This window comes from Garra rufa, chromosome 19 (genome assembly GCF_049309525.1).
Source record: "Garra rufa chromosome 19, GarRuf1.0, whole genome shotgun sequence".
NCBI classification, from domain to species: domain Eukaryota; kingdom Metazoa; phylum Chordata; class Actinopteri; order Cypriniformes; family Cyprinidae; genus Garra; species Garra rufa.
The window spans coordinates 19,682,859-19,709,591 of NC_133379.1; the positions used below are offsets into that span (position 1 = coordinate 19,682,859).

General features: G+C 37.6%; 1 protein-coding gene across 1 annotated transcript in view; it reads left to right on the forward strand.

Moving 5' to 3' along the window:
* slc8a4a (solute carrier family 8 member 4a) overlaps positions 1-24,666 on the forward strand; it is a 62,350-nt gene extending 37,684 nt beyond the window's left edge. Inside the window, exons 3-7 of the mRNA XM_073824306.1 lie at positions 10,048-10,154; positions 13,407-13,531; positions 13,979-14,078; positions 16,206-16,478; positions 18,527-24,666. Of these exons, the coding sequence (XP_073680407.1) occupies positions 10,048-10,154; positions 13,407-13,531; positions 13,979-14,078; positions 16,206-16,478; positions 18,527-18,906 (985 nt within the window). The 3' untranslated portion in view covers positions 18,907-24,666. The remainder of the gene's footprint in view (positions 1-10,047; positions 10,155-13,406; positions 13,532-13,978; positions 14,079-16,205; positions 16,479-18,526) is intronic.
* The last annotated feature ends 2,067 nt before the right edge of the window (positions 24,667-26,733 follow it).

A 26,733-nucleotide genomic window follows, 5' to 3' on the forward strand; every position in this document is an offset into this window, starting at 1 on the left:
TCAGTCCACATCCAAACACAGAACACCAGGATTGCGTACGAGACATTGCTGATGTTACAGTTGCTCAAGCGCAGAGAAAATGGAGAACAGCTTACAACCAAACACAACTCACTGAGGGTGAACACTATGGCAATGCAGGACTCTCCGTCAGCAGCAGTGGGTAGGGCTTAAACAAAGTGATGTCACATTGATTAGAGAATCAAAACAGCAAAAGACTGATTTGGTTTAATGGGGATTAAAAAAGTACCGAGTGAGTTTTTATCATTGTAGATTGGTTATGTTCACACATTGCCAACACACATTTATGTCATACTCATAAAAGTGGATTTTGCTTAATAGGTGCTCTTTAAGGGTGTGTTCACACTTGTCATGTTTGGTTAGATTAAAACTAACTCTGGTGCAAATGCTCTGTTAGTGCACTTCATTTGAGCAAGTGTGAACACTGCCAAACAGCCTGTGAACCCGCTCCTAAGTCAAAATGATTTACGATACACGCTGTAAAGTTCTATTCTGAATCAAATGATTTACGATACATGCTTTAAAGTCCCATTCTGAATCAAATGATTTGCGATACATGCTTTAAAGTCCCATTTTGAATCAAATGATTTGGATACATGCTTTAAGTCCTGTTCTGAATCAAATGATTTGTCATACGCGCTTTGAAGTGCCGTTTTGAATCACCCTGCTGGAAAAACTGGTTTTAACTGGTTGTTTCAGCTGGTCTCCCAGCCTGACCAGCTAAGGAAGTGGCCAAAACCCCTCTAAACCAGCTTGCTGACCAGCTAAGACCAGCCAACCAGACTAGATGTTTTTTTTCAGCAGGGAAACGATTCACGAAACGTGCTTTGAAGTCCCGTTCTGAATGATTTGTGATCTGATTGGAGCACTTTAAAGGTGCCATAGAATGGAAAACTGTGTTTACCTTGGCATAGTTAAATAATAACAGTTCAGTACATGAACATGACATACCATGAGTCTCAAACACCATCGTTTCCTCCTTCTTATATAAATCTAGTGTTTGCAAAACACCACTGAAAAATAGGTCAATTCCAACATAACACCGACTATTATGCAATAGCCCCGGGATTGTTAATAGTTACGCCCCCAACATTTGCATCGCCCAATCATCATTAACTTCAGTACATCAGTAAAATAACGCAAGCCACTGATGGGACATGGTTAGCTTAATGCTAGCGCTAGCCTGTTACATTGCAGTACATAGGATTTCACTTACCACATAAACAGAGAGATGACTGCGCTGATGATGGCGAATGATTTACAGATCCCGAGTATCACTGACAAGCAGCTGAACTTGTGTGGTAAGTAAGCACTCCCTCTGCATTATAACTTTACACAGAGCACATGCGATCACAGTAATGAGAGTAAAATGTCGGCGATTCAAAACGGCAGATTCAACGAACCGCATATTAAAAGCGGCTAGAGCTCCTAATTAAATATATATTTTTATCCATGTGCAAGCTATAGAGATGAGCAGCTCTGTGAAACAGCCAATCAGAGCAGAGCTCATTAATATTCATGAACGGTCCAAATAAGGCAATAACAGAGCATTTCATTCTAGTGACAAATCCTAGGGTTGGAAATGGACCTGTAAAACCATTTCAGGAGATTTTTTTGCCCTTTCCTATGCCATATACCGTCTATGTAGATATCTGAGAACAATTTAAAATTTTGAATAAATGCATTCTATGGCACCTTTAAAACAGTGAATCATTTTGTGTCGCAGTGGTTTACTTATTCAAAGTTTTAAAAAGCTCAGTTGATGCTGTGTTCTTTGCTGGCATTCTCTACAGTATATAATTTATTCATTGTTTGAAATCAAACCATTACAATTAATAGGCCTAACTTACAATGTTTTTATGAAATTGTGATCATGCTAGACAGTTTCCGTCATTTTAAAAACATTTCATGATGTGGCACTCATTATCTGGTACTTGCCTAAAAAGACATGTATATAATGTGTGTTGTTAATAGATTACACTAACATTAGGTTACTTAGGCTATGAAGTTTGGTCAGCCTCTGCCTATGGAGAGAGAAAAAAGTTTTCAAAACCATCGCCCCTCTGCTTTTTTCACAAATCGCACCCTGTACACATTGGTTGTAGCGCAAAATGGTTTACTGCACTTTTCATTATTCGGCTAGTTATTTATTTACCTATATGGGCCAAATCCAAATCTGAAGTCACGCACATTCACCGAAAAAAAAAGCTTATTTCTGCATTGAAAAATAAGGTAGAAATAATGGACTCATTATTTATCATGTTTTATCACTTTTCTCTTTCTAACTTTGATTATGACAGAAAATGACTTTTCAGCTTTATCATATTGTGTAGGACCAGCTGTTCTGTGTGGGCACTCACTGTCCGTACTTCATTTCATCTGGTCGGATCCTAATGGATTTACAGCGCTGGTCCACTGTCAGTCTCACCTTAGGTTGCTCCTCTATTTGCATCATAAAGCAGTGCTTCAGTCCATGCTGGCCTTTGTCTCGTACACACAGACCAGAAAATCTTCTCTCCAGTGAGGGAATGAGAAAGAAGCGAAAAGAAAGCTGTTAATCTTCTGTTGGTGCTGAAGGTGCTTGAATTACTGGAAACGCTGTTTTGTTGTGTATATGTATGAGAAATTTTTACTTAAAAGTGGATCATTTGCTTCATTTCCCACCTGACTATGCAACCATTCTGTTCAGTTTTATATTTTGCAGGTGAACAGAATGGTTATGCAGGTTGACTAGTTAGACCATCACCAAACCAGCACTAGCCAGTCTGGAGCTGCTTGAAGACTCCTGTGTGTTGCAGTATGAGTGGATTGATGATGTTATGGGTGCATGTGTTGCAGCCTGAAGCTAAACAGCAATCTGCTTTCACCCAGCATGTGTTGAATGCAGCTGTCTGCCACTCCTCTCCCTGACCCACAGCAGAAACCACTTCCTCTATGAGCCATTTAATCACTTCTACCTTATGAAATCTGTCCTTCGGTCTGTTTGCCATTTAATCCCTGTCTCGATTTCTCTCAATATTTTTAACACCCCTCTCTCTCTGCAGTGCAATTTTTTTCTTAAAACAAGATAAAGCTGTTAAGTATACTTGTGTAAATCAACAAGACAATAAGAGAATATATCTTGAATTAATTTATTGCTGTTCCTTTCTGTTCAGATTTTTTTTCCTGTTCTGTTTTACTGTTTTTTATTCTGTTCTGTTCTGTTCTGTTCAGTTCAGATTTTGTTTTGTTCAGTTTTTTGTTCTGTTTTGTTTTGTTCCACTCTGTTCTGATCAAATTTTGTTTTGTTTTGTTCTGTTCAGTTCCATTTTTTGTTCTGTTTTTTACTCTGTTCAGTTCTGTTTTTGTTTTGTTCTGTTTGTTGTTCTATTCTGTTCAGTTCAGTTCAGTTCCGTTTTGTTTTTGTTTTGCTTTGCTTCGCTTTGTTCTGTTCTGTTCTCATCAGTTTTTTGTTTTTTGTGCTGTTCAGTTCAGATTGTTTTATTTTTATTCTGTTCCGTTTTTTGCTTTGTTTTATCTTGTTTTGTTTTGCTTTGTTCTGTTTTTTATTGCTTTTTTATTCTGTTGTGTTCAGAATTTTTGTTTTGTTCCATTGTTTTTTGTTTTGGCAAATTGTAAATATATATATATATATATATATATATATATATATATATATACTGTATGTATATATATATATATATATATATATATATATAGATAGATAGTGTCACGTATCTGGTCTATCCTGTCATCATGAACTCTTGCACCACACTTCATGGACTTCATTCCCCACAAGCCACTGCACTAATCACTGCATTCACCTGCTCTCACTTTACTGATTACCGCTCACAGCTGCACCTCATCACACTGACTGCATTTAAGCTTCTCACACACGCAGCCACTCTGCAAAGTCTTACCGTTCCCTATGGTCGTAATTCCGAGCGTTTTCCCTTGTGTTGGTTTCCCTGTGTTTGACTCTGGACTGTGTACCCTGTTGACGATTCCTGCTACCTGCCATTGTGACCATTGCCTGTGTATCGAACTGTTTCCTGGATTTCCTACGTTGTTCCTGTTTTCCGGTGATTATTCCTGCCTGTTGACTATTCTCAATAAATGCTGCAAATGGATCCGCACGTCTCTGACCCTCCTGTGACAGATAGATAGATAGATAGATAGATAGATAGATAGATAGATAGATAGATAGATAAAAAGATCAATGAATCATTGCAACCAGTTTTGTGAAAATGATTAACATCACCGCAAACATCTGATTCAAAACAGTGATTATCTTGCATATCGCACTTTATAGCTTCTCTCATAAATATGCCAAAGAGAGAAAAAATTTCCAAAGAGAATTACTGCATCTTGTAGATTTCAGTCTGCTCCTTACACAAACATATCACGTGATTCTGGAAGACTTCAAATGCAGTGCATGAGTCATATGGACCATTTTTACAAAGCTTGAAAGTCCCTATACATTGCAGTTGCATAGAAAAGAGCAAGCAAAATTGCTCCTTCTCTGCTTTGCATTGAAAAGAGTCATATGAAGTCATGTCAGGTGTAACTATCCCTGTAATGTGTTTTCCTCTTTTTTTCCTTCATCTTTCTCCGGTTGCACTTGTGTGTCTCTCTATCTATATCTGTCTGAACGCATGACTAGAGCTTTTCCTTGTGTTTTCGCTTTCCTTCGCCCCCAGTCTCATAAATTTGTAAAGCGATCTGTCTGTGCATGATTTTTTTATTTTATTTTAAGAGAGAGAATGAAAGCGAGATTGATCTTGCTCGTTTATGCTTACAGTGCTTCCTTTGATAGTTTGGCTGCCATATTTACCCTTGCGTCTGTAACTTCCAAAACATGCATGCATTAACATGGCATTCATTTAAGAAAACAGGCCACTGTTTTATCAGCCTCACCTTTGTATTTCTATTTCTAAATGTAAGCCCTCCTCTCTTTTTTACTTTGACACCATCTCGCTATTTCTCCCCTCCCTCCTCCTCCTCCTCCTTTCTGACTCCGTCTCTATCTTTCCTTTGCCTAAGGCCTATACTTTTATCAATCCCTGCACTCTAGCTACCTGTTGCCATGCCAACCCCATAATTTAGTGTCTTACACAATGCAGTGTGTACACCTGCCTCATGTGCTCGCCTTACCGTGCCAATGCATAAGACTCTTACCTGCGCTGTGCCACCGAAGGTGCTTTTAATGACTCATTTAGAACTGAGCTTTTAATGTTCCGCCTCCTGCGCTCGCCCTGTCATCTCCACAGCCCACACGCGCTCCATAAAGACCCTCTTCAGCTTGAGAGAGCCCAGTGCATGGAGGGAATATTTTTATTGCCAACACTGTTAATGTACTCACTTATTATTAAGTTGACACCATGTGTGCGGCTGTGTGTAAATTTGTGAGTTTCTCCCATGACAACTAGGTGCTTGTTGAATGGCACATGAAGCGTTCCTGCTTTTGAGCTGCCGTGTGCGCATTCATCCCTGTTAGCATATGTGCATGTGAGTATGAAGTGGATAGATTTGGAAGTGAGCAGCTGTGTGAGTTTCAGACCTCATTAAGGTCTCTTGTTAGGTTTTTTTTTTTTTTTTTTTTTTTTTTTTTTTTAATGCACATCTGTCTCTTTCTTTGGTGGGGGGAGCGTTTGGTTCAATGAGTAATAGCTCTAATTACAGTTGAGAGCTAGCGTGTGGGGTTAAGCTACCTGGTCACACAGATGACGCTAATGTGGACACCTGGGCTTCATGGTTAATGTTTGCAGTATTCGGTTATGCTCATCTTTCCTTAACCTGCTGTTTGTGTGTCCAGTGGGATCTTCTTATTTCCTGATGATCTCTTTCAACATCCAGGCCAAAGAAAGCAGAAAAAAAAACTCACAAGGAGCCTATTTACACTTTACCACATTGTAATACCAGCTGTATTATTATTAATGTTGATAATTGTGCTGCTTAATATTTTTGTGGAAACTGATACATTTTGTCTGAAACCCTGCGACAGCAGGCTGTCTAGATGAAGGCCAAAGGGATGACCCTTTCAGCCATTGCAAGAGAAGTTGGTCATTCCAAATCTGTTATTTCTCAAATGTTGCAGGTTTACAATGACACTAACTCATTCAAGTCTTGTGAAAAGGCTGATCGTCCATGTAAAACATATGCATGTGAGGACAGGATAATGCAGAGACTTTCAATGGGAATCGGTTCAACACTGCAGCTGGAATTGCTTGCCTATTTGAAGGTATCCTAACAGGTAGAATGTGTTTTTTAGCAATTTCATAAATTAATTTTATTCTGAACCACTGTATAAAAAACTTAAATGAGAGAGGAGAACTGGTCCAAAGTTCATTTTGCAGAGCAAAGTTTAATTTATTTGGGTCTGATGGGATACATTTTGTTTGCTGTCAAACTGAGGAAAAACTGAAGCCTAAGAAAGAAGTCAGTGAAAGGTTGAAGAGGAAGTGTCATGGTTTGGGGGATGTTTTCTCCAGCAGGGCCTCTTATACAGATACATGGCAGGGTGTATGTAAATGTTCATCAGAACCTCCTTTAGCAACAAATAGTTCCTTCCCTGCAAACATTTCCAAATCAGCAAGACAATGCCCCGACACACTGCAAAACAGGTAAAAGCTAAGAACACTGAAATAGTGATCCTGATCTAAACATGATTAAAAATCTCTAGAAAAATCCTTGCCAACAAGTTTATCGCTAAGAAACTCACTAGAGTTAACAAACTGTGGAAGAGAGTGGAAGAAGACTGGACCAAGATCACACCAGCACAGTCTGAGAAACTAGTGATGTCCTGCAGCCACAAATGTGCTGAAGTCATTCAAAACAAGTGCCACTACACTTCTGCTCATTTCTGCCAGCTGTAACCCTCCAACATTTTAGTTATCTTCTTTCGTGCCACAGTGATTACAGTTCTATAATTTTGATCACTGTGTTTTCCACAAAATACAGTTTTTTGTTGAAATGCCTTGGATATTTTGTCAAAAATGTTATTATAACAGTGGTTTACCTATAGCTAATGTTCCTTCAAATTTGGAGCGATGAAGATAAACAATATTTCAGAAAAATAATTTAATCGTTCTCTAATTTTGATCTCCACTGTATATAGTTATATATTTAGATATTTAGATATTTAGATAGATAGATAGATAGATAGATAGATAGATCCCAAAATATAATAAGACAATGTACAAAAGGCATCATTGTGGAAAAAATATTTCTCAGCTTTTATTTACATTTGTTTCTCAGCTTTTATTTACATTTGAACAAAAAGTGGCATGTCCAAAATTATTCATACCCTTTGCAAACTGTCACATTCTATGGGAAAATCCAAAGTTCTATACAATCCCAAATAGTTCAAGCTGTTCTAAAGCATCCTAATTACCCTGATTCATTGGAAACAGCCGTTTTAATTAACTCAAAAGGGTCAAAATAGAAGCTCTCTGCTGTTGGTTTGTGGACAGTCATGACTAAGACAAAGGATTGTGCATTGTGGCTGCTCACAAGTCAGGAAAGGGTTTTAAGACCATATCTAAATATTTTGAAGTTCCAGGGGCTACAGTGCAAAGACGTTACACACTGTGAAAAATCTCAGAGGACGTGGTCGGAAGCCAAAAGTGACACTTGTGCTGGCCAGGAGGATAGTGAGAGAGATAAAAAAGAATCCAAGGATCACCACCAATGCTATCCTGATGAATCTGGGCTCTGCTGGTGGCAACATCTCAAGGCAGACAGTACAACGGACACTGCACACCGCTGGGTTCCTCGGACACAGACCAAAGAGGACACCACTTCTCCAGATAAGGCACACAAAAGCCCACTTGGCCTTTGCAAATGCTCATCTGGACAAAGTAGAAGACTTCTGGTCTTCTGTTTTATGGTCAGATGAAACAAAAATTTAATTGTTTGGCCACAATGATGTAGCCTTCATTTGGCGTAAAAAAGGAGAAGCCTTCAACCCTAATAACACCATCCCCACTGTCAAACATCGTGGTGGGAACCAAATGTTTTGGGGGTGTTTTCCAGTCGGTAGACCAGGGAACCTAATCACAGTAAACAGCACCATGAAAAAGGAGCAATACATCAAAATTCTCAACAACAACATCAGGCAGTCTGCAGAGAAACCTGGCCTTGGGCACCAGTGGACATTTCAGCACGACAACGACCCAAAACACACAGCAAAAGTGGTGAAGAAATGGTTAGCAGACAAAAACATTAATGTTTTGCAGTGGCCCAGCCAGAGTCCTGACTTAAATCCAATTGAGAATCTGTGGAGGGAGCTAAAGATCAGGGTGATGGCAAGGAGACCTTCCATCCTGAAAGAGTTGGAGCTCATCGCTAAAGATGAATGGACAAAAATACCAGTGAAGACATGCAAAAAGCTGGTCAGCAATTATAAGAAGCGTTTGATTGCTGTAATAGCCAATAAAGGCTTTTCTATTAATTATTGAGAAGGGTATGAATAATTTTGGACATGCCACTTTTTGTTCAAATGCAAATAAAAGATGAGTAATTTTTTTTTTTCACAATGATGCCTCTTGTACATCATCTTATTATCTTCTCGCAGATGTCTTTGTCATTTCTAATAAAAAAAACTGAACTGCAGACAGAGAAGGAAGGCAGAGAAATGGTTAAAGGGGAGATGGGACTGAAAGCATGCGTTACAATCGTGTAGGATAAGCACGGTGGGCTAATTAATAAAGAACAAGTCCTAATGAATTTAATTACACACACGTCTGGCCAAAGAAGGCTGCAAAGCAAAGAGAGGTGGGAAAAGAGAAGATTAGTGCTAACATGCAATAGAGGGATTACAGTACAAAACAACAGCGGAAACTGTGTTTACACAGCAGATGCAGATGTACCTGAGCATGCCAACCAATTTGTGTACTGTTTAATTTGAAAACTGACTTTGTTTCTCTCTCTTTTCATTATTTATGAGCTGTGTTCCATACACCTGAGTCTTCAGATCGGTTCACTGCTCTTCCTGTATGCATCATTTCCAGCATTAGACACGAAACACTTTTTTTCGCACTGAATCTGCACAGTTATGCAAAATAATGTTTAACACAGAGACTGAATTCATAATCCGTTTTAACATATCTACTCAGAAAGCAAATGCACACTGCTGAGATAGCCGCGAAAGAGCCCATCATCTGGAAAGCAACACATTTAAAGCGTCATATTCCTTGACAAACATTTGATGAAAGTGTTAAGTATAAAAATGTTATTAGATGTAGCGTGTGGTCATATTATAGTTTTGACTCTCTGATATAATGAAAAAGGTGTTTTGTGTCATACAGTAGTTATCACGGTTGTACGTTAAATCACCAGAACTATCCATTTTATAATGACATGCAAAAAAAAATGGAATACAAGCTAAAATGAATGTTACCACATAATTGTGTTCTGTTGTTATGGAGTGCCATCTTCTTTTTTGCTACATTAATTAAATTCTCTCTCCCCCCTTGTTGCTGTTGTACAGCTTTCTGTAGACGGTGTTTATCAACCGTGACCAGATTGTTGTGTCTGCTAATAATGACAAATGGTGATTAGCCATGGCTAACCTGCTCCCTAAGCACAAAAACAAGTACCACAGCCCTGTCACTTAAAACCAGAGCTGCTGCGTGTAATTCTCTGAGGAAATGTAAAAAACTTAAAAAAGCTCTCTGCATAAAGTTTTCAGAAAAAACTCAGATATGCTAAATTAACCCACTTTTTTTCAATAATTGTACGTTCAGTGAATATTATGGATGTTACATACACTCCTTAGGGCTGCATAATAACAACAAGAATGAATTTCATTGTAAATCATTCATAAATCCATTCCTACATCAATTGTTGCAGTCAAATGAAGAAGACATTCTACATAAGAATGGTTTTATGAACGATTTACCCTTGTTTCATGATATTTCTCCAAGTCTTGTCAATGGCTACTGCTGCATAGCTATCGCAGCGTTTCTTCATGATCTACTTAGATTTTCCTGCAAGTGTTGAAAATATGCTACATTAAAAATACATTTAAATTCTCTTTGTCCACCACAGGAAGATCCTGGAGGTGAAGATCATTGATGATGAGGAGTACGAGAAGAACAAAACCTTCACCATCCACCTGGGGGAGCCGGTGCTGCTGGAGATCGGGCAGAAACACGGTCAGTGTGACATCCGCAGTGCTCTGTGGCTTTGTATTAGAATACAGATTGGGGTCTCTGTTTCATATTGTATTAATAGCTTCCACATCTATCCCTGAATAATTTAGAAACAGATTGGATGGAAAGGTTTCTTTGTGTGAACGGAGGGAATAATGGGAGACAGTGGAGGTCTTATAATGGGTGACTTGTTATAATGGGAGAGCAGGAGCAGGCAGTAACTGGTCGCAGTGCAAGCAGCCATGTTGAGGCAATATCTCTAGGCCATTTCTGCACATTAATTATGTACTAACTGCTCTAATTTAGTGTTCATCCCCATGCTCTTCAAATTGCCATACTGTTACTGAATCCAATTAAGAATGTTGATGCCATTAACAAGCGTTTTTTGATGATTTTTGTCTTTCAATCTCTCTCTTCAATGCTTTTCTAGGACACACAAAGAGATTATGTTTTTTCCTGCTTACTTCTAGTGCTACTACAGCATATGATGCATTACAGTGATGCATTATAATAAACACAAAGGAATGGATTCACTAAACAGTTGTGATGCATTTATATGCAGTATTTCAGAAACCTGAAACAAAAACCTGCTTCTTATTGCCTAATCATTTGCTGTCTAGTTTAGTGCTTTTCACATTGCATTCTGGGGCTGTTTTGTAGCTTTTATAAAAATTATTTTGTATCTGGTGACAGCTATGTTGTTATTGTTAAAACTATTAAAATAGTTTTCATTAATTGAAATAAAGCTAAAATCTAAGTATTAGATAAAAGACTAAAATAAAGTCGCGATAAAAAAATCGCGATTAATTGCATCCAAAATAAAAGTCTGTGTACATAATATATGTGTGTATACTGTGTATATTTATATGTATATATAAATACACACAGATACATGTATATATATTTATTAACATTTACATGTCTGTATATATATATATATATATATATATATATATATATATATATATATATATTTTTTTTTTTTTTTTTTTTTTTTTATATTTGTATATGATTTATATTATACATAAAAATAATATATAGTACATATATTTCTTAAATATACTGTGTATACAGTATATATGTGGATATATTTACACAGTACACATTAAGTAAACACAATTTGGTATTAAAGCACTTAGAGGGGAGCAAAACACATGTCAAACTTTTATTTGTGGATTTTTCATCTGCTTTTAATTCATTACAACCACAGATTTTAGCAGATAAGTTCATTTCTAATTTTGGTCTTGATCTTAATTTAGTAGGTTGGATTTTTGACTTTTTAACTGATAGAGTTCAACGAGTGAGAGTTAATGATAGTTTCTCAACTCCTTTAATCACATCTATAGGAACTCCTCAAGGCTGTGTTTTGTCTCCTTTATTATATATTTTATACACAAATGATTGTATCAGTAAGCATAAAAATAGTTTTGTTTTTTTTAAGTTTGCTGATGATACAGTCATTGTGAGTCTTTTGGAAAATAATGAAACATGTCATGGGTCAGTGGTTGATGATTTTGTTGAGTGGTGTGATGATGCCTGTTTGCAATTGAATGTGTCTAAGATAAAAGATATGATAATCGATTTTAGAACAAAAGCACACTCTTCCCAGGATACTTTTATTAGTGGTGTGAAGGTGGAATGTGTGGACAGTTATAAATATCTAGGGACCATTATTGACAACATTATTGACAACATAATTTGAGCTTTGATGTGAAGGTATTTTGTAAAAAGGGACAGCAACGGCTATATTGTTTAAGGAAATTAAGGTCATTTAACATAGATAAGACATTCATGGAAATGTTCTATAAGTCTTACATTGAGTCTGTCTTGTCCTTTTCTATTAGCTGTTGGTTCGGTAATCTCAGTGTTAAATATAAAAGTGCTTTAAATAGAATAGTCACACTTAGTGGAAAGATCATAGGTAAAGAGCAAAGAAATTTGCCATCATTGTTTAATAGAAATATTTTGAGTCGGGCTAGAACTGTGCTAGCTAATAATGATCATTTCCTGTTTACAGAGTTCTCTATGCTTCCTTCTGGTTCCCGATATAGATGATGAAAAGTAATCGATATAAATATTCATTTGTCCCTTGTGCAGTTAGGCTTTTAAATGGTTCTTGAGGAAATTTGTTAGGGTATGTGATATTTATGTTTTTATGTGTTGTGTGTGTCTGTCTGTTTCTGATTCTAGCTGCATCTAAATTTCCCGTAAGGGATTTTAATAAAGTTTGACCTTTTTTTAATAAAGTTTGACCTTGACACAGTCTTTTATTTTGAATGCGATTAATCGCGATTAATCGATTTGATAGCACTAGTTAAAAGTATTAGTTGAACTATTAAATCTGAAATAAAACTATTAAAATATTTTTATTAATTGGAATGAAGCTGAAATAAAATAAAATCGAAGTATTAGATGAAAGACTAATACTTATATTTTATTAGCTGAAAGTAGTGCTGTCAAATCGATTAATCACGATTAATCGCATCCTAAATAAAAGTCTGTGTTTACATGATATATGTGTGTGTACTGTGTATATTTATGTGTATATATATTTATATTTATATATGATTTATATTATACATAAACATAGATTTATGTATGTATATGTATATGTGTATATATATATATATATATGTGTGTGTGTGTGTGTGTGTGTGTGTGTGTGTGTGTGTGTGTGTGTATATATATATATATATATATATGTATGTGTGTGTGTGTGTGTGTGTGTGTGTGTATATATATATATATATTTCTTAAATATATATATACAGTATGTATGTGTACACACAAATTATGTAAACATAAACTTTTATTTTGGATGCGATTGATTGCGAGTTGATTTGACAGCGCTAGTTGAAAGTATTAGTTAAAATATTAAAACTGAAATAAAACTATTAAAATTGTTTTTATTAACTAAAATAAATCTGAAATAAAATAAAATATAAGATAAAAGACTAATACTTATATTTTATTAGTTGAAAGTAGTGCTGTCAAATCGATTTATCGCGATAAATCACATCCAAAATAAAAGTCTGAGTTTACATAATATATGTGTGTGCTGTGTATATTTATATGTATATATAAATACATGTATATATTTAAGAAGCATGTACATGTGTGTATATATATATTTATATTTATATATGATTTATATTTAAAATTAACTGAAATAAAAATTCTTGGCGAATTTCCTTGTAAATTGAGTTCTACCAACTCTATGGCTCAGTAGATTTTCAATGTGTCTTTCTCTGACAGGAGACTCCAATGATAACAAACCAGCGGTGGGGGCTGAGGAAGAAGAGGTGGCCAAGATGGGGTGCCCAAGTCTGGGAGAGCACACCAAACTGGAGGTGGTGATAGAGGAATCATACGAGTTTAAAGTAAGTCCTGTGAATCAGGAAGAACAATACAGCTTTTATGGTCTTACCTGCTCAGTCTCTCACATTCAATTTCTATCTGAATCCTCACCTTCTTGTTCCCATGGTGACAGTCTCAATACTGGAGGTCACTGAGGTCAGGTAGCACAGGGATTTAGAAGATATTTGAGGTAGAAATACTGAGCTACTCCCTTCACGATTATCCGCAGCGCTCTAAATGCAAACAAGCAAATGGCTAGGACAGGATGACATTGGAGAAAATGAAATTCTGACAGGGCTGAGCATAGACGCCCACTGCCTCGCTGAAATCAGTTAAGCTGAGACCTCCGTGCTCACTGGACTACGAGACAGAGTCATATTAAATCTTGTCTACTACGAGGACACAGTTTTGTGGATTTAGGTTTGATTTATCTTTTTGGTGTTTATATATACATTTGTGTGTTTTTTCAGAATACCGTCGACAAGCTAATAAAGAAGACTAACCTGGCGCTGGTGGTGGGCAGCAGTAGCTGGAGAGAACAGTTTGTCAGCGCTGTCACTGTCAGTGCAGGTCAGTGTCTCTCTGCCAAACTGTATTCATACATGCTCAAATACAGTGCATTGTGAAAGTATTCATACCCCTTCATTTTTTTCACATTTTGCTATGTTGCAGAATTATGTTAAGCTGCTTTAAATTACTTTTTTTCCTTGTCAGTCTACACTCCATGCACCATAATGACAAAGCACAAAGCAGGTTTAAAACAACTGATTCCATTGCATAAGTGTTCGTATCCTTTTCTGGGACACTTGAAATTTAGCTCAAGAGCATTCATATCACTTGTAGATGTTTCTACACTTCGAGTGGAGTTAAGCTGTGGCAAATTCAATTAAAATGAATATGGTTTGGAATGGCACAAACCACTCAATAAATGGTCTAACCGCTGAAAATGCATATCAGAGCAAAAACCAAGCCCTGAGGACAAAAGAACTGCCTGTAGAGCTCAGAGACAGGATTGCATCAAGCTACGCATCTGGGGAAGAGTTTAGAAAAAAATTCTGCAGCAGTGAAGGTTCACAGAAGCATGTAGCCTCCATTATCAATAATGGAAGAAGTCTGAAACAACCAGGACACTTCCTAGAGCTGGCCTCTTGGCCAAACTGAGCAATTGAAGGAGAGTGCTTAGAGTGGTGACCAAGAACCTGATGTTCACTCTAGTTGAGCTTCATGATCATATTGTATATGCAGATGGGAGAAACTTACAGAAGGACAAACATCACTGCAATGCTCCACCGATCTGGGCTTTATGGTGGTGTGGCAAGACTCAATCCTCTCCTTTGTGAAGACACAAGAAAACACAAATGGAATTTGCAATAAAGCACCTAAAGAACTCTCAGACTGTGAGAAACAAGATTCTCTGGTCTGATGAACGTCAATTCACTGCTCATCACCTGCACACTAGCATGCCAACAGTTCAGAAGGGTGGTAGCTGCCTCATGCTGTGGGGCTGTTTTTCAGAGGCAGGAACCGAGGGACTCATCAGAGTAGAAAGAAAGCTCAATGCACCAAAATATAGAGAAAGTCTTAATAAAAACAAAGTCCAGAGCGTTTAGAACCTCAGACTGGACAGAACCTTCCAACAATGACCCTAAGCACACAGCTAAAGTGGTTTACAGACAACTCTGTGAATGTTCTTGAACCCAATCAAACATGTCTGGAGAAACCTGAAAATGTCTGCCAGTCCACATCCAAGCTGACAGAGAGTGCAAAACTTGTTGCATTATACCCAAAAAGACTTGAGGCTGTAAAGGTGCTTCAAGTACTGAGTTGAGGGTATGAATACTTATACAATGTACTTATTTCAGTGTTTTATTTTTAATACATTTTTAAAGCTGTCACAAATCTATTTTGTGCTTTGTCATTATGGTGTATTGGAGTGTAGATTAATGTGAGGGAAAAGGAAATTTAAAGCAGTTTAAGGCTGCAGCATAACAAAATGTGAAAAAAATGAAGAGGTATGAATACTTTCGCAAGGCACTGTAGAAGTGGACCACACAACTGATACATATTCAATAAAAATTCATTAAAAACCATGCAATAAGGCAAGATGTGACAGGTTTCCAGCAACAACCAGTCAAATTCTATCATTAATTACTCACCCTCATGTTGTTCCAAACCCATAAGATCTTTGTTCATCTTCAGAACACAAATTAAGATACTTTTGATTAAATCTGAGAGCTTTCTGACTCTGCAAACCAACTAACACGTTCAAGGCCCAGAAAGGTTGTAAGAACCTTGTTAAAATAGCCCATGTGACATCAATGGTTCAACCAAAATTTTATAAAGCTACGAGAATACTTTGCACAAAGAAAACAAAAATAATGACTTTCTTTAACAGTTTCTTCTCTTCCATGTTATGGACTATTTTAATAATATCCTTACTACCTTTCTGGACCTTGAACATGTCAGTTGCATTGCTCTCTATGCAGGGTCAGAAAGCTCTCGGATTTGATCAAAAATATCTTAATTTGCGTTCTGAAGATGAACGAAAGTCTTACGGGTTTGGGACGACATGAGGGTGAATAATTAATGACAGAGTTTCCCCTTTCCCCTAATACTGACCAAAATAACTGTGAAAAGCATTTTTGTCATAATCAAACAAGCCCTACTATAAACTGTATGTTTTGTTTACCTAATCAGGTGATGATGATGAAGAGGAGAGCGGGGAAGAGCGCTTGCCCTCGTGCTTTGATTACATCATGCACTTCCTGACAGTTTTCTGGAAGGTTCTGTTTGCCTTCGTTCCACCTACGGAGTACTGGAACGGCTGGGCCTGCTTTATCGTCTCCATCACGCTTATCGGGGTCCTGACCGCTGTTACTGGAGATTTGGCCTCTCACTTTGGTTGTACAGTAGGCCTGAAGGACACTGTCACAGCTGTGGTGTTTGTGGCCTTGGGTACATCTGTGCCTGGTGAGTGTTTATTTTGTGTATCAGATGCCATAGCATGTAGCTGATTAATAAGGTATTATGTACAGTCACCCGGTCATTTAAAAAAAATAAACCCTGAATGCCACGATTAACCAATCAGAATTGAGTATTCTATCAAATATTATATTAAGTATTACATACTTACTTGCAGCTGCTTTCAACATGTTTCCTAATTTATTGTTCCATAATGGCCCCAATGCTAAATGTGTGAACACTGTGTTTAATGATGTGGACTATTTAGCAGACATGAGATCTGTGTGTTTGTCTTGGCATTAGCTGCATTAGAGTGGATGAACTGATTATGCACATGCACAAGCTCTCTATGTCTAACTATCCTCAGAAACACACATAATGAAAAGATCCACTTCAATAGGCAAATCTCAAATGAGATCACTTTTACATCTCTGTTGTTTCTTCAAGACAGCAGTGAGATTGAATAGAGAGCAAATGGTGCTTATGTTTCTGTCCGCTCAGAGGTGGGCGATATAAGTGCAAATTCATATTATACAATATGAATTTTGTTTGGTAATAATGTGCATATTGTAATATACACATTGTTATGGAAAAGTGGTTAAAAATATTAAGTTATGGTAGACCCTTGGTAGTCACAAATTTGATGTTATGTATTAATATATCAAGGTAATATAGAATGCAAAAAGTGTTAATTTGGTAATTAAGTTTTTTAAGCAAAGGAAACAATATTTAATGCTTACAATATGACCAAAAACATCCAAATGTTTTTTGGAAGTATTTTACCTGTATATATGTCAGTTCAGTAACCACTCTGATAGATTCAGTGAGTTTAACAAGCATTCATCAAACTGATAAGTCCTTGGGTCTTTTGAATGATTATTTAAAAGAACCAATTCATAAGACTCATGTTGTTAATCAAAGTACACTAGTTAGACTGTGATATTTTCATGTGCACTCAGTAGAAAAATGTGTTTTCTTGCCTTTTACTGCTTTTCTCTTGTCTTTTATCGCATCACATTCAAATCAGACTGAAAACTGATTTATAGTCTAAGTAAAGCACTAATGTTTATTTTTTTACTGGTTTATTGTTTTAACTTGTCTATCGCCCATCCTTGTGGCCAGATATTTCTTCTGAAGACAAGACAAAAAGACAATTGTAATCTCATCTAGAGATTCACAAGTTGAAATTTTGAGCACAAACTGTGCCATATTCCAAGATACCAAAGTCTGATTTGATCAAAAGTCAAATATTTTAGTTTTAATTTTAAAACTCAATCATTTCTCATCAAGTTTTTCCAAGACTTGCTAACAAAATTCATTTTATCATGTATTTCTATTATCTTATTTGTTTCTGCTCTTCTTTCTCATATGGACTTTTAGGAGAAACATCTGTCTCAGATGTTAAAGGATATTATCTGTTCACCAAAAAATGAAAATTCTGTCATTAATTACTCACCCTCATGTCTTTCTAAACCCGTAAGACGTTTGTTTGTTTTCAGAACACAAATTAGGATATTTTTGATGTTCAAGGCCTAGAAAGGTAGTAAGGACTTGGGCCTTTCTGGGCCCTTAAACGTAGTAGTTGTGTTGCTGTCTATGCAGGGTCAGAAAGCTCTCGGATTTCATAAAAAAATATCTTAATTTGTGTTCTGAAGAGGAACGAAGGTCTTACGAGTTAAGGGCGAGTAAAAAAACATAATTTTCAAAAACATTTTTTCTTTAAACATTTTTGAGACATCCATTCTGTCCTCTGAGCCAGTGTTTCCCAACCCAGTTATTGGAGGTATAATTTAGAGGTCTCTCCTATGCGACCCATCTATTTCAGGTCTCTGCTCATGTGTTGAATCAGGTGTGTTAAATTAGAAAGACTTCGAAATGTGTACTGTTGGTGTGCTTCCAGGAACAGGTTTGGGAAACACTGTCCTGAACTATGAGCAATGTCTTTCATTAAAATGTTCCTCTGGGGTCTTTTTTTAGTTCTCACCATCCTACTTTCATATTTCTTTTCTTTATTTCTTTCTTTCTTTCTCATATGTCCTTTCCTTTGCCCTCTGCAGATACCTTTGCCAGCAAGGTGGCAGCCATCCAGGACCAATACGCCGATGCATCCATTGGAAATGTGACAGGTAGTAATGCAGTTAACGTCTTCCTGGGTATCGGAGTGGCGTGGACCATCGCTGCTGTGTACTGGCACAGTCAGGGCAAAAAATTCATGGTCCCGCCTGGGTCGCTGGCGTTTTCCGTCACCCTCTTCACCATCATGGCACTGCTGAGTGTTGTGACACTACTGTACCGCCGCCGGCCCTCTGTGTCCGGGGGTGAGCTAGGGGGCCCGCGAACCCCCAAGCTGCTCACCGCGTTTCTCTTTTTCGTGATGTGGCTCATCTACATCCTGCTGGCCTCGCTGGAGGCTTACTGCTACATGCCTGGCTTCTGAGAAAGTTCATAAGAGAGATGCACTCTTTGCTGTAAAACCTCCCATCATTCTTCCTCTTCGCTTTTGTGTATACGAAAAGTCTAAAATGAGTGTTTACATCTGTTCTTACTGATTATTATCATTGTTGAAATTGAACTCGTATCCTTTCGCTAGACACACGTCTAGATGAGTGTCAGTGAAGGATGATAGAGGCTCTGTGGTGTTATGCACAGCTTCTCTTTATAGATAAATCTCTCTTACATGGTGTCTGCTACCACCTGGATATTCAGACACAGCAACATTCTCCAGCATACTCTCCAGAGAGCCCCCTCAGCGTTTTTCTTGCTTCAGTGCTGTTTTTTTTCCAAGGATGGTCCTTTACGCCTCACTTCGATATTCTCTCAGAAATCCCTCTTCTATCATTCTCTCTTCCCTCCAAGTTGCTGTCAATAGACTCATTCCCTCTGCATAGATTTGGGCATGCTTCATACCTACCCTCAAGACATGAATAGTCTGTTTCATCTGTCTTCTCTTGCCTGTTACTACAGCTCCCCGTAAGACATTCGTACCACACTAGCGCTGGTCATTTTTTACAACTATAATTTCAGCTAAAGTGATCCGGTGAGAGCAGAGATTCTCAAACCGACTCTGCCCCCAATATGACCTTACCAATAACCCTGGCCAAATTCTACTTAAACATCTTCATCACATCTAAACATGACCCTAGTGCTACCTATACCAAACCTTCTTCAACTCTGACTTCACCCTCAATAATGATACAACCTTCTCACTATTAACCCCGCCTCAATGTCATCACAGACCCTGTCCACAAGTTTTTGACCAATAACAGCACTGCACAGACCGATCAGCGGCTGACTTGAAGCAGTACATTCTGGTTTGAAAATGTGTTCGACTTGAAACAGTGCCAACGTCACGTCACTGTGACGAATGGCATCAAAGTCACTAACGATTATTTTGGTAATCGAGTAATAGGTTGATTATTCTGATGATTATTTGAGTAATCAGATAATCATACATTTTTATAAAATCGAATCGAGAAATCGTGACAGCCCTACATCAAAGTTGCACAAGAGCGATTCAAGAGCAGTCGGTTGATTTTTAACAGTAAAAGCTCTTTTCATGGAGTCGCAATGTTATACTGAGTCATGTTCATCAAATAACACACATGAAAAGTGTCTTGGTTAATAAAAGTGTCTGACTTCACATCTTCGCTTTCACTTCCGACCCCCGACTGCAAGTGGCAACTCTCGTCGATCGGTCTGCGCAGACCCTCTGACCCTAATCCTGCCCATCACTACACCACACCTTCTTTACTTCTGACTTCACCCACTCCACTATACTACCTATGCCAGTGTTTCTCAACTCCAGTCCTCGGGACCCACTGCTCTGCACATTTTGTATGTCTTCCTCATTTAAGGCACCTGATTTTGATCATCAGCTCATTAGTAGAAAGATTCATGAACTGAACTGAGTGTGTCAGACTCAGAAACATACAAAATGTGCAGAGCAGTGGGTCCCGAGGACTGGAGTTGAGAAACACTGTATGCCACACCTTTTTCAACTCTGGTTCACCCCAATATTACCATACCTTATTTATATGAATCCAATTCCTAGCACAACAAACCACATCCTCTTAACTTATGACTCCGCCCACTACACATCCTATGCCACACCTCCTCCATCTCTGACCCCGCCCCTCTTATAACTCATTCTCATAACTTATAACACATAACTCTGATCCCACACCACACCCTCTTCAATTCGGACTCCGCCCACAACTCTACATATGCCACACCTCCTTTATCTGTGGCTCCTATTATAATATTATCAATGCCACACGTTCTTTATACATGACCCTGCCCTCGAAACAAAATACCACACCCTCTTTACATCTACTAATTTCTGGTGTTGTAAATCTTTTTGAAATGCTCTTGTGTTTTTTTATTATTGATTTATTTCTTTTTACCATGCTACTGAAAAGTACTTATGAAGTCAATAGAAGGAATGTAAGAAGGAAAGAAAGGTCTTTTTGGGTTATTTTGGTGAAAGTTAACCAAACCTAAAAAAAGATACACAATTTGCATGGAACAACATTAGTGGTAGAAACTGACTGGAGACCAAAAGAAATTTAATGGTGACAGTGACATAGGAACCAAGGTGTTGGTGTTTATTCATGTGATATTTATTGATATTTATTATTATGAACTATGTATTATGTGGGGAAATATCGTAGGCTGTATGTGTGTGAGAGTATGTATTTGAATGGGCGAGTGCAACAGAATTGACGAAACGTATGAGTGTCATGTGTGCCAATCTGTTGAACAGTGTTCAAAGTCTTTGTATCTGACTGAAACGTATGAAAGTGTGCTAAACTCAAGCACAGTGAATTTTGTGTCTGTCACTGCCATGCTCAGGAGTTTCAGGCTCCCATCCTGCGAGCTTCTGGATCCTCTCCCAACATCCATGAATATACAAATGGCTGCAGCTTACATTCATTGATCTTAAAACTTGCAGTGAGAAAGCGGACTGTCCTGTCATACCAAGCCATGTTCTACAGCTTCACTGTGTTAAGCTTTTAGCTCTGTTCACTACTGAAGGCATTTTGCATCATTGAGTCATGTGGTTGTGTGTGAACACAACATGGGTGCCTTGATATCAACAGTACAATGTCTCTAGACCATACAGCTCTGTCACTGAGTTTACACTTACAAGATGGTGAAAATTGTGAGTTTTGTTCTCGCGCAACATGGATATTTTACCTTCTTGCTTTCACTGCATTAATCCAGAGCATATCCAATTATCCAAGCGCTTACCTCTCCTGATAGCATCGGCGCCACCTAATTTGCGTTTTTATGCGTGGTTAATATATAATGGATTGGATTCCAGTTCAATTTCAGTTTGCTCTCTTTAATCATTGTCCTCCATCTGCTTCTTACCTAATACGACTTGGTTCATTTCCAGTTAGCCAGGAGTTAAACTTACTTAGTTAGCCCAAGCTTGCTATCCCATACTCCTCTTTGGTAAGTGATACAGTGATTACAGGTTTCAGTTTGCAGATATTACATAATTGTTTGCAAGGGTTTAATGTGTCCCCATTTTCCAGCTATCAGCCATCTGCTTGGCCCAACCTGGGACAAATGCTATGGGAAATGAAAAGTTATAGCTGTAGGAAATTCTAGTGTTGCTCCCTATTAGGAGCCCCAGCAGACCAGAGCTTCGAACTTTTTAATGCACTAAATAAGTCGTTTTAAAGAACTTGCTGAAAAATGGTAAGAGGGAACGCATAGTCCCATTACCTGATGATGCCAATGGCCAAATGCACCATTTTAGAAGGGTGCTATCTGTTACGACAACACCATTGGCTCAAAACAGCCCTCCATTATCGTGAATGATAAAACATAGAGGGGTTCAACAAAAGCCACAGTCAGCCATCTAATGTTGTAAGCGCTCTCTGCTCACTTTCTTACTCAATGTGTGACGTGATAGTGGGCGAAACAGATGTATATGCGGTCCGCATTTATACCGGCATATGTGTATTTATACATTCCAATGATACCAGATTTAAAAAAAGCACAGAGTGATGTATTTTTAGTGCTTCTTGTTGCTAGGCGACGTCTTAAAAGAGTCATTGTCTTTCTGTCATTATGTTGTCTGGTGTCACTGCTCTAGGGTGGGTGGAGGGGGGGATCCATTGGATTGTAATTACTTTATAAGGTCACTCTTGCCTCTCTCTTTATATCTGGCTGCACAGGGTTAATGAACTCTAAAGTTCCACCCTAATTCAAGGACAATCCTTAATTAAGAACCTTAAGTTGCCCCTTAGAGTTTTGCATCATATTAATATAAGCTTTTGCTCTGTGTAGAGCAGAGCAGTAACTGATCTCCCTGACGTAAACATATTCAAACATAGCAGTTGTAGTTGCATCAAACTAATGGGGTTTTCTAAAAAAAAAAAAAAAAAAAAAGAGACCAACTACAGAGGATTATGGTGGGTGGTGAAACTCCATGTAATGCTCTATAGCCAGTGGATAACCTTGAAGAAAAATACAATATGAGACCATATTACGCTAGAAAATCTGTTTATGTGGACCGGGAAGGACCATCTCTTGTGGACTAAGCCTAAAGCATAGTGACTAATTTATGATCAAATAACTCAAATAACAGTAGATGTGAAGAGAAACACGCTTAAATAATATTGGGTGAACTGTGCTTTTAAATGTGTTCCCACACTCATTTACTGTTATTTGATCTCTTGAAGGGATAGTTCACCCAAAAAATGAAAATTACCCCATGATTTACTCATCGTCAAGCCATCCTAGATATATATGACTTTCTTCTTTCAGACGAGTACAATCTGAGTTATGTTAAAAAAATATGCTGACTCTTTAAAGCTTTATAATGGCAGTGAATGGCTGTTGAGATTTTGAAGCCCAAAAAAGTGCATCCATCCATCATAAAAAGTACTCCACATGGCTCCAGTTGGTTTATAAATGCCTTCTGAAGCAAACTGATGCATTTGTGTAAGAAAAATGTCAATATATAAAACTTTAGAAATTGTAATCTCTAGCTTCCACTAATTATCATATTCTCGTTTACAAGAGAGTGGTATTCCAGAAGATGACGAAGGACATAGATGTAACGTAAACTCGTGAGAACCAAGTTTTGTTTACAGAAATGGAAAACCAGTCTCCACTTGGCTTATATCAAAATTCTCTGATATTTTTGTTTATAAACCCTCATTTTGTACTTCTAATTCATTCGCAGTGTTTTGTTTTGCTTTACTGTACAGTTTATAAACTGTTAAAGATGAATATTCTTCTTCTATTACACAAACGTATCGATTCACTTCAGAAGGCCTCTATTAACCCCCCAAAGCCATCTGGAGTAGTTTTTACGATGGATGGATGCACTTTATTGGACTTCAAAATCTCAGCACCCATTCACTTCCATTATAAAGCTTGGACGAGCCAGGACTTTTTAAATATATGTCAAAATGTATTCATCTGAAAGAAGAAATTCTAAACCCTAGGATGCCTTGAGGGTGAGTAAACCATGGGGTGATATTCATTTTTGAGTGGACTATGCCTTTAAATCAGTCTATACTTCCCTAAAACACCCTCGCATAAACAAAATGACCTTGAATATCTGATATTCATAGTCCGTCATAGCATGCTCGTTTCATTCTTGTACGTCAGAGTGCTTGTGCCGTGCAAGAGTCTCGGTGTCACATGTGCTCTCTTGTGATACTTCGATCTTAAAGCATGTCTTTTCTATGTGTGTGCATTCGTCTTCTAATATTGCATTTCTCTTTATTCACGAACATTGAAATATTTACAAAAGAAATTAATTGTGTTTGGTTTTGTATGTATTGCTATTTGATAACTTACTGTTTTAAAAGACTTTGTTGTTTTTTTTAAAGCCAAGTGTTCTTTACTTTGTTATATGACACTATTGTTGTCTTGAGATATGTTCTGTACTGATACAAATTTATATTTTGGGTAAAAAATCAAGTGCTGCATAGAGTACTTTATCATCATCTTCACAGCAACAATAAGAAAGTAATTTATGTTCTCAATGTTGTATCTAAAAGTATGTGTGAGGGAGAAAGGGTCTGATTTTTTGTGAACTCATTAAAGCTGTAATGTGAAGGAAAACTACAGTGCTTTGCCAAAAGATGGAGAATGAGTCTCTGTTTGTAATGCGTAAAACTTTGTTTCTTATTTAATTTATTGAGTACATTAAAGTTGGAATTGTATATTACTAACAGACTTTTTAACTCTTTATTAAAATGGCTTTGTTTTCTCTCAAGCAATGACAGAAGAAAACAAAACACCTCTGTTAATCTACTGTCCCTTCTTTCTTCATTGACTTAAACTGACTTAAATGTTTAGGAATAGTTCACCCAAAAATTAAAATTCTGTCATTAATTACTCACCCTCATGTCGTGGCAAACCTACAAGACCTTCATTCATCTCTAGAACACAAATTAAGATTTAAGATGCATCATGGTACTCTCCAAAATGGTGCTAGGGTGATGCAGAGGAGAAGAATTGTTGAACAAAGCTGTTATATCATTGTTTTATTTTATTTTTTTGCACAAAAACAAAAAGTGTTCCTTTTGCTTTATAAAATGACGGATGAACCATTGATGTCACATTTATTGACTATTTTATTGGTGTTCTTGGTACCTTGGTACATCAAAAATATCTTAATTTGTGTTCCGAAGACAAACGAATGTCGACATGAGGGTGAGTAATTAATGACAGAATTTTCATTTTTGGGTGAACTATCCCTTTAAAGTAATCAGCTGCAGGGGCGCCGCTAAGGGGGGGAAAGTTAGGACAATTCTAAGGGCCCACACCCTTTAGGGGCCCCCAGAGATCTGCTTTGGTGTGGTGGGGGGGGGGGGGCAACCTCATATTTTGTCATAAGGCCCAAAATTGCGAGCAGCGCCCCTGATCAGCTGTATAATCAAATATCTAACTGCAATGTAAAGTAGGCTGCGTGTTGTTTATGTAGATATTTTAATGAACATTGTTAAGTGTTAAGTGTTTTTTGTCCATATAATGAAAGTCAGTGGGGCCTAAAACAACACTGTTCCTAATTTATTCTAATTGTATGGAAAGACATTCTTCTAATTTCTGCACGCGTTGCACAGAAGAAAGAACATTTTGTAACACATAAGGGTGACATCTTTGAAGTACTAAAAGAGTGGTACTCATTTCCCAAGGTTTGTGAGGGAGTTAGTGTTTTTGTAACACAATAAGCTCTTTTATCTTATAAGAGCAAGACAACTTAATCCGTCATCATTTGACCCCCTTAACAAATCTATGCTTGAATGGTGATATTCTTTTTCGAGCTCTTGCATTCTCCAGAATGTTTGACAGATGGCTCCTGACTCGGTCCCATCCCCCTGCAGACCAATGAGCAGCACAGTAGTACAAAACAGTCATTAGAGGAAAAGAAAGGAAGAAGGAAGACAGGGGAGAGGAAATGCTGTGGAGTGGAGAATGTAAATTACAAGAACAGAACAACACAACAGAAACTCTCACAGGGGAAGAACAGGAGGCAGATACGCTTTTTAAAAAGTCTGTTCATTTGAGGAGCAACAAATTCCTCGGCAAGTAAGAATATGAGATGTACAATCAATATAACATGCTCTCATTTATTATTGCTCAGGAACTACATGAAAGAACCATGAAAGAATCTGTGAATGCAGAGCAAACATAGTGTTGCAGTTGAGTTGCCTCTAAAACCGGACCACAATGAGAGAAATGTGTTTAATAAGACTTTTGCAGTTTTCTTCAACTGCAAAAGAGCACCATCAGGATAATGAATAATTGATGTACTAATTGATCCTACTAATTGAACCTTCGCAAAGACCCACACCTCTTTGTTACTGCTACTATGTCCGACAAGCCGCAATGAAAAAACATTGCGGAGCAAAGAGGAAACTGACAACGCGCTGACAGAGACAGAGCAAGTCACTTTTGGTATGAAACAAAGTCTTGGCTTTCAAATTTTGCCATTTTTTAAGAAATTCAATGTGTTGTGACAGATCGCTGTAGCGCCTCAGTTCAAGTGGCACATCAACCGATCACTTTTTCCTATTTACTTTATAGCATGAAAAAATGAATGAACATCAGAAGGTATCTTGTTTCAACCTAGATTTGCGGCCAAATTGGCGATACTCGGATGTAAACAACCGCATGGATTGTGCAGTTAAAGGAGTAGTTCACTTTCAGAACAAAAATTTACAGATAATGTACTCACCCCCTTGTCATCCAAGATGTTCATGTCTTTCTTTCTTCAGTCATAAGGAAATTG